Raw genomic sequence first — 9665 nt, forward strand, 5'->3', positions numbered from 1 at the left:
TGAGCAGGTTATCTGGAAGGCTGTGATTGGTCCGTAGGCGTAAGTGAGAGAGTATGATTGGACGTGGTCGTGTGATTGACCAGTCCCGCAAGACTCCGCCTCCTTGACTCTGAGTCAGATTGAAAAGATTGAAAGTCCGGAGTAGCTGTCGATTGCGGAGCTTAATCGGTTTACGGTTTTATTTTTAAAACCATAAACAATGCTGAGTGCCCCGGTTCCCCACCTGCCCAGAGGCGAACACGATGCCAGCCCGTGTTCTGGAGGCGAGGAGGAGGAGGTGGAAGGTCCTGCTGCCTGGATATCGACCCCGTCTCGGCCTGCAGCCACCGTTCAATCCCATAATCATTTTTATTAGTCCACTTCACTCAGCTGCAGATTATTTTTCTCCTGGTCCTCCTCCTCTTCCTCCTCCTCTTTGTGTCCTTCCTCTGCTCCGGTCTCAGCTGGTGAATGAGCGAGACATCTGTTGTGAAAATTAATAAAAATAAAACCAAAAATTTTGGACAAATGGATGAAAGGTGGTAGGCAGAGGAGAAAATATCAATATTTCTTGAAGTGATTTAATTCTTTTATATAGGATTTAAATATGAACAGTTATCAATATTAAAATACATATTCTGTGTTGATATTTTGGCTACATATTTGCTTATTTTTAAGTGATTCTTCATTGTTATTATTACAGTTGCTATTATTATTACAATTTTTGTTGTTTATTTTGTCGTTATTCTACTTAATTTATGCTGGTCATTTATGAGGTACTGTTATTTATATGTGTTTAAATTTTTCCGTAATTTTCACTGATTTTCATTTCAATTCTAGAAAAATTAATTACAATGAAATATATATTTTACATATCTATATATAAAATTATATAATACTTTTTATATACATGATAATACATATCATTCCTATGTGTGGGTGTATATATATATACATATATACGTATATATAGGCAGCTGTGTGTGTTTGTGGATATATATATATATATATATATATATATTAAATATGTTGAATATTTTGTGTGTGTATACATTAATATGTATATATATATATTTTTTTTTTATGTATAGTCTTTTTTTCATGGAATTGTCTCTGGAACATTGGGACGTTCCTCTAAGGTTTAACCAGGGGAACATCGAGAATATTTCTGGATGTTCGGGTTGTGTGTGTGTGTGTGTTTGTGTGTGTGTGGATTGGTGGGTGGGGGTCTGAAACATAAAACAATCCAAACAATACATGTTTTTTTGAAAAATAGGTTCCTCTAACAGCCGATTCCCTAAACGCTCCATCTTGAATATTATTATTTATTTTCATCTCTGGACGGCGGTCGCTATTAATTGGCCTTATGAGACTCCCTTCCCTTCTGCTGACTACAGTCAGATCCTTGATTGACTTGAGGCAAAGTTCTTGGAAATAAAATGTATTTATCTTTGTTTTTGTTTGTGAAGTATTTTTAGAAGATTTTTATTTTATTTTATTTTATTTTATTTTATTTTATTTTATTTTATTTTATTTTATTTTATCCACAATAATTTTCATCTTTTTGTATTTTTTAAAAGCAGAGCACTGTTTGCCCCTGGGGCTGGAATTACCTTTAAAATAATCTTTTAAATTCATGTTTAGTGAGGAAAACCTTCATGAAAATACAACATAACCTTCTTCCATGAGTTAAAGAATAAACTAGTTTAAAACAAATCTGACGTGCAGATGTGGAAATGGAATAGGAAAAAAAATCCTTTGCTTGTTTTGAGAAAATGCGTAATACAAGGCATACAAGTCTACGAGACTCGCGTGGCCTGGTTGTTAATCAGGTGTCGGCAGTCGGGGTGCGGCGGGTGGCGGCCATTAGCAGCTAAGCTAACGTGGCACCTGACATTTCGTTCACGCGCAAACAGTCGGCCGAAGCCAGACTCAAAGCCCCGCTGCTTCAGACTTACGCCTCCCGCCGCCTCATTTCAGAGGTGGCGTCCAGACACACCGGGGTAACAATGTCCGGGTCGGGAGGGCGGCGGGATCCAATCAGCGCTATTATTTGGACACAAAACCCGTGAGATTAAGCTGGGAGGAAGGAGGGAGGAAGAGCTGAGTGAGGCTTAATGAAAGGCTGGACGGAGGAGGCGGCCCAACGCCGCCGTGAAAAGGATGCCGGGATTATGGCTTCTCGTCCCATCTTTCCACCGGCCCTCGAGAATAAGCCAGTCGGGATTACAGATTCCCCTTTGAATGTTGGGCTCTGAACCCAGACCTGCAGCAGGAACGCTAATTTCTCTGGTCCCGGTTCTTGTTTTGACCAACTTTGAGCATTCACATTTTTCTTTTTGTTTTGAGATGTATTTTGATAAGACTTTAGAAACAAACCCCCTCCCCAAGTCGTGTTCTCCTCTCTGGCTTTTCGCTCCGACGTCCAAAATCGTCAACCGAAAAGCCCCGTTTGTTTCCGACGACTGCTCTGTTGAAGATTGGGCTGATGTTTCAGGGATCCTCAGCCCGTCGCCGGGGCGACAGACCTGGGACGTGTGCGAGTTAATTGGCTCCCAAGATAGAAAATAGAGGGAAAACCGGCAAAGAAAAGTCAAACAAAGTGGGAGGCGAAGGACGGGAAAGACAGGAAAACATCAGGCCTGAGGTGAGCCGGGGGGGAAAATGACGGGTCGAGAAGAAAAAGATGAGAAAGCTGCAACTGGTCGTCGAAAATAGACACGATTCGGGTCGGGAAGGGGGGGGGAGGGCCAGCGGAGGAGAGAAGAAGTGATAAAAGGGAACCATTAGGTGTGAAATGGAAGCCATAGAAGGATGAAATATGGCGGAGGGAGGGAGGAGAAGGTGAAGAAGAGAAGATTGGAACAGGTCACGTCAGTCGTCCCGGTCGCCCCGTTCCGCTTTACTTCTCGAAGACGCCGGTCCAGAAGGGTTCCTGCGGGTCCACCTGGGCCAGGCGAGGTCACCACAGCGGATCTTTGTTGGAGTCTGCAGTGTCCTCCCCTACTCTCTGATTGGTCAAACCTCATAATTACATCATAGTGGTGTTTAATTGGACAGATTTTTTTTGGGGGGGGGGGTGAACATTTAGAACATTTTTTGAATGTTCATCGTGAGGTGCTGGTGGGTTGTTGAGTTTCCAGGTTCTCCTGCCTGGGTTCTCTTCATGTCCTCCGTCTTCTGTCCAAACACACCAAGTTCATGACAAGAACAAAAAGCCAGTAGAATTCTTGACTGACGGTGTGAATATTGCCAGTCCGAACCCCTGTGATCAGGGCAAATCCAATAATCTGATGATCAATAATATCAATAAATCGCTACTATAGTAACTTTTTATGTAACATTGGTATAATGATATCCATCGACCGGGTTCTCGATCCTGGAATCTCCATGTTCTCCTTCCCGGGCTCCGCTTTCCATGTTCTCCCAACTAGATTCTCTCCTTGTTCTCGTGCCTGGGTTCCCTTCGTCTCTTCATGTTCCTCCACCTGGGTTTCTCTCTATGTTCTCCGTCTTCTTCCCAACGTCCAAAAACAGTCACTGGAGAATCTCAATCTGTCCATAGGTGGGAATGAGAGGGTGAATAACTCTACCCGTGGTCCTGTGATTGACAGCTTAACGTGCGGGTTAAACCCCGCCCCCTCCGCTGAGTGTCAGTCTGGATTGGTCGTTCTGAGGTGAATCAATCAATCAGTCCAAGTATGGAAAGGCGGCGATCCTGGATTCCACCGAAGAGAAGAAATCGCTCCAATCACTCCACCCGCCATAAACTTGACTTGGTCGCAGGCAAGGGCGAATGAGGTGAATCGGCTATTTCCTCCTGACATTCATCGTCCCCGCGGTGACGGGAAGAGGCGGGGTCGGGGGCGGAGCCAGGGGAGGCAGCGGAGGAAAAGTCGTCCATTAGTGTTAAAGCCTGGCGAGACATATTTTAGAGCGACAACCTCTGAAATCCCTCTGGGAAACGCTGGTGCTCTGCTGTACAAACACTGCGGGTCCAAGGTGTCGAGGAGCAATTTCACTGCATGAAAGTGTGTGCGTGTGTGTGTATGTGTGTGTGTGTGTGAATACATTCATGTATACTTGTAGTACTGTTTCTCTTTCACCCTCATACAGGTATACCGTAATTTCTGGACTATTGAGCGCACCTCATTATAAGCCGCACCGGTTAGCCGATCGCTATCCCGGGCTTCCTCCTGCGCGCTAAAACCGTCAAAGTCGTCTTCTTCGGTGTCGGAGTTTAACGGACTCAGAATTTCCCGGTCATTTCATCGGTCCGAGATGACGAGGATAAACGTTTTAGTGGCATGAAGCTCATTAGCGTCCCCCCACCCAAAAAAGTCCATATATTAGCTGCATCGTTGTTTACGTGAAAAAAGTCGCGGCTCATCGTCCGGAAATAACGGTATATAACATCAGTTGACAGAGTTTTCTTTTCTGCAGTCCCCATGTTCTCCCTCCATGGTTCTCTCTTATGTTCTCTGTCTTCCTCCCATCGTAAATTGTTTTGATGTCTCTATATTCGGCAAAGTGATTGACAGGTGACGTTGTGATCGACAGGCGTCCAGTTCAGATTAAACCCCTCCTCCCGCCGAATTATCTTGTTGCCGCCCTTTCATCGACATTAGCATGAAACGGCAGCATTGTTTATTAGTTTCAAGTGTGAACACCGAGCTCCCGATCAATAACGTACCTGAAAACAGCAAAGTTTCAGACCTACCACCGAAGGTAACAATTGTCTGCGGACGATAAAACCAGGAAGGACCGACACGTGGTACCGACCACTTGTGTCCGCCGCCTCTGCCCCCCGCCGAAGTGCCGGCGCCGCCTCGTAAATCAATGGACTGACAAGCTCCTATCAGCCCGTCGGGGACGGCGAGCAAGCAGGGGGGCGCGCGAAGGATAAATGGAAGTGCCGGGCGAGGAGAGCTGTCAGAAAATGTCAGTTGCTTTCTGACAAATAGAGAGGAGGAGGCGGTTTCCTGGTGAGGAAGGGGGAGCGGCGACGCGGCCAAAACGTTTGACCTGGTCACGCTTCCACCGATGGAACGTCAATCCAGGAGGGAAGGCGGGGAATGACGGTATCATTGAAATCAAATTGAAATATTCATCATTCCTTCATTCATTCATTATCTATAGCGCTTATCCTGCATTCAGGGTCGTGGGAGAACATTGAGACTCCGCACAGAAAGACTCCCCAACCAGGGACATTCTTGCTGCGAGGCGGAAGAACCAACAGCTGTTCTTTTCATGCCATTTAATTTAAAATCCAATTTTCACGCAAATAAATATATCCTTCAAATTACGTTTCATTTTATTTCTCGTACATTTCAGGGAATCTTTTTGAGAAAGGAGCGACCCCTCGATGTGATATTCGAGGAAGCGATCTTTCAAAATAAGATGAAATCGGCAGTTTCAGGAAGTGGGGAAAAACTTAAATGAAAATAATAGTTATTTATTTCTGTCTGAGCAGTTGGATGAGGATGTGGGATGAAAGAACAGCCGATATCTGAGATGTTTTTTATTCTATTTTATTTTTTCCCGCATTATTACAAATCTCGAGTGAGAAACCTGCTTCATTACAGACGACGGCAGCAAATTATAGTTCATATCAGATGCAGCAACTTCCCTTCGGTTTAGCATTTAGACACCCGGACGTTTACTGTGCTGTGACTGGTGGTGTGTGTGTGTGTGTGTGTGTGTGTGTGTGTGTGTGTGCGCACGTCGCAGGTAAGGGGCACAACACCCACACATTATAAATAATGTGCCTCGGATAAAAGCTCCCACCAAATGGAATAATAGATGGCCTTTTTCTTTCAGCTCCCCATTTCTGTTTGTTTGCTTTGTTTGTGCATTTGGTTGTATCATGTGTATGTGGTGTGTGTGTGTGTGTGTGTGTGTGGGTGGACGTATTGGTGGATCTGTGTGTGTGTTTGATGGCTCCAACTCGTGCAGCGTATATAAATGTTATAGGTCGACGCTCTTGGGTGAAAACCTGAAAATGGAATTAGTAAAATAGATAAATAAATGAATTTAGAAAGGAATAGGAAAGTAAAAAAAAAACAGAAAGTAGCTGCTTTTCCCTTCAGGGGTCGCCACAATGAATCAACCTCCTCCATCTAACCCTTTTCTCTGTATCTTTTTCTCTCACACCAACTCACGTCCTCTCTTGCTACGTCCATAAATCTTATCTCTCATCTTCTTGTAGCCTCTTGCTTGGCAGCTCCGATCCCAGCATCCTTCTACCAAAATATTTACTATCCCTCCTCTGAACTTGACCCAAGCATCCCTCTGCTGTCCCTCTGTAGTCCTCACCATCTTCATCTCTGCTACCTCCAGCTCTGATTCTTGTCTTTTCCTCATTGCCAGTGTCTCCAAACCAAACAGCATAGCTTGTCTCACCCCCTACACTTAATATCACACATGCTTGACCTCTTTTTCACCCTCTCCATTACCCTGGACTGTTGACCCCAAGTACTTAAGGTCCTTCGCCGTCTTGATCTCCACTCCTTGTAGCCTCACAGTTCCACTTGGGTCCCTCTGATTCACACACATGTGTTCTGTCTTGCTGTGACTAACCTTCCTTCCTCTCCTTTCAAGGTCGTCCCTTCCACCTCTCTAGATTTTCCTCAACCTGTTCCCTGCTCTCACTACAGATCACAATGTCATCTGCAAACATCATGGTCCACGGAGATTCCTGTCTAACCTCATCTGTCAGCGTGTCCATCATCACTGCAAACAAGAAGGGACTCAGAGCTGATCCCTGATGCAGTTCCACCTCCACCTTGTACTTCTTTGTCACACCTACATCACACTTCACCACTGTCCCACAGAGAGCATACATCTCCTGCACCAGTCTAACACATCTATCTATCACTCAAAACTTCCTCATACAACACCATAGTTCCTCTCTTGGCACCCTGTTGAATGGCCTTTCTTGGTCCACAAAGGCCAATGCAGCTCCCTCTGACCTTTTCTGTACTCCTCTACCACCATTCTTAAAGCCAATACTACATCTGTAGTACTCTTTCTAGGGCTGAACATTACTATCACTCATTTAGGGCTCACTTCTCCTCTCAGTATAGTTGCCGCTACGCTGAAAAATAGTAATACCTTGAAAAAGTGTCTGAATCAGCTTCATTGATTTCTCCCAATTTTTTGCCGAAGTACTTCTTTCATCCCAGCTTTGAATGTTTAAAACACCTTGAAGGGTTCACAATTTGATTGATGGGTTAAGGACTTCCATTAAGTCACCTAATAACGTGACGCATTTTAAAAAAAGATTGTGCTGAAAGTGACAGTGATAAGATAAGATAAGATAAGATAAGATAAGATAAGATAAGATAAGATAAGATAAGATAAGATACGATAAGATACGATAAGATAAGATACGATCCCTCATCTGTAAATGTATATTTCAACACCTATGAATATGCAAAAATATTGACAAGCTTAGTTCCAAAAATGGAACATAAAACTCGAGCTGTCACCTCATGTCACCGCCGCCACTTAATCCCCCTGCGCATTTTGAATTCATGGGCATTTTGTATGCAGATTATTCTCTGTAATTTACAACAAAGGGCTCCGACTGATTTGCATGATGCGTAAATAATTCTGTCGAAACTGAGCAGACGCTTCTTTTCTATGCTGTTTATTAATGCTAGTACCGCTCCTTGTTTTGTTGAGGCGCAGGAAAATCAGAGGGCACACTGAACCTTTGGGCTCTGGCGTCTTGGTTCTCATCAAAACACAGATTTATTTATTTATTCATTTATGTATGTATGTATGTATGTATTTATCAGGTCATCCCTGTTGATGTAGATATCTTTCTGAAAATAAAAATATATATATTTAATGATTTAACAAAAACGCTACTTTTTTTTTTTTTTTTTTTAATTCGAAATATAGGAGGTCCGGAGGTAACATAAATACATACAATCCAATGGCTGAATCTGCAAATGGACGCAGAAGATGGTGGTTGAGTCGAGCTAACAGCCCGTTATGGACTCAACTTGTCTAATTGTCACTTATTTTGAAAGGGCGTCGACAGGAAGCGAGCAAAATGGTTGATAGTATCATAACGTCGGAGGAGACTCCTATTTTACGCCTTTGTTTTGTTGGCTCCGCCTTCTTTTTGCGTCCAGGTGTGGAGTGCATCGTCGGTCTGCCCGAACCCAGGACCCACTGGGATCCCGTCTTCGGCACCTGCGTCTTCCTCTTCTCCTTCCTCATCCCCGTGGCCATCATCAGTATCTGCTACAGTCTGATGGTGAAGCGGCTGCGCAGCGTCCGCATCCTGTCCGGCTCCAAGGAAAAGGATCGCAACTTGCGCCGCATCACCAGGATGGTGCTGGTGGTGGTGGCCGTGTTCGTGGTCTGCTGGACCCCCATCCAGATCATGGTCCTGGCTCAATTTCTGGGCTTCAACCTCAGCAGCATGTTCACGCTGGTGCTGATGCACTTCTGCATCGCGCTAGGCTACGTCAACAGCAGCCTCAACCCCGTCCTGTATGCCTTCCTGGACGAGAACTTCAAGCGCTGTTTCCGGGAGTTCTGCCACCCGTCGCCCTTCCGCCTCGACACCCAGCAGTCTGGCCGGATGAGGAGCATCGCCAGGGAGGTGGCGGCGGCATACAGCTGCAAGGCGGGTGACGGCGGGGGTCCAGGTGGAGGGACGCCTAATCCCGCATGACTAGGCGTGGAGCTCCCCCTGGTGGGGGTGGACCCCCCGCAGAGGGGAGAGAACCAGGGGAAAGGGAACTCTAACACAGAGTTGACGCAGATTACTGCACTCTAGCGGCGCGAGCCCCCCCGCCCCCAAACTAGAAGACTAGCGTGGGGTGGGGGGGAAGGGGGCGAGGAGGACGGGATCGACGGGAAGAGGATTTGAGGAACAGGCCGACGCTCGAGAACGCAAGACTCCGTCGGGTGATTGTTTGGACGGAACATGCTGCAAAGTTGCGAAAACCACAACCGATCCCATTGCTCGAAACCCCCGGAGCTGGAGAGAAGGATCCAAACTGAGATTGGCAACTAGATCAACTATGGCAGCACTTAGAGCCTGATGAACAGAAATCTTTGCACCCCTTCCCCAAAGACGTCGGGCTCCACAAGTTCTGGGCCAGAGGAGGTCGGAGGCTCGTAAGACAACGGATGTAAAGAAGCAGCCGTTTCACTTTTGCCAAGAAGGTGTAAAGCTTTCCATGACCAGAGGATCAATCTTTGTCTCACTGTTTATTCTGTCATTATGCGGCCCGAAGACATCTGTCCTGAGCGGTTCGGAGGCGGAGGGTCCAACACCCCGGCTCAATCGATATGCCCACGAAAGCTGGTTTATTTAATCTTCAATTCTTCCTGCCGCTGGAAAGATGTTTTGTCATGAAACTCGAGCTGCAGAAATGGACACGGCAGGTCCAGTACCTGATTCCAGGATGGCTTTCATTCATTCACTTGTCTGACGTAAGGAAACAAACCGTTTCAGTTCGTTTTTGTATAAGGTCATGGCTTGGACGTAAAAGAACACAAAGGGATGCCAACGCTACATTAATAGACAAAGAAACTCAAGTCATTAGTGCAAAGGTCCATGTTTCATGGGCTGCAGCGCTGAAAAGCTCTGCAGTGCCCTGTTTAAACCTCAAACACCCAGAGGAAAGGGGTTGCAGATCGGCAATCCTCAATTATTTGCC

The 9665-nt window shown here is 45.5% G+C and overlaps 1 protein-coding gene across 1 annotated transcript in view; it reads left to right on the forward strand.

Moving 5' to 3' along the window:
* The window catches only part of LOC147226992 (delta-type opioid receptor-like), a 45662-nt gene extending 36932 nt beyond the window's left edge, over nucleotides 1–8730 (forward strand). Inside the window, exon 6 of the mRNA XM_086159118.1 lies at nucleotides 8124–8730. Coding sequence (XP_086015244.1) covers nucleotides 8124–8671 — 548 coding nt within the window. The 3' untranslated portion in view covers nucleotides 8672–8730. The remainder of the gene's footprint in view (nucleotides 1–8123) is intronic.
* Nucleotides 8731–9665: the final 935 nt, after the last annotated feature.

Source organism: Fistularia commersonii, chromosome 14, assembly GCF_037954325.1.
Source record: "Fistularia commersonii isolate RoL2024-O1a breed Wild chromosome 14, RoL_Fcom_v1.0, whole genome shotgun sequence".
Lineage (NCBI taxonomy): Eukaryota > Metazoa > Chordata > Actinopteri > Syngnathiformes > Fistulariidae > Fistularia > Fistularia commersonii.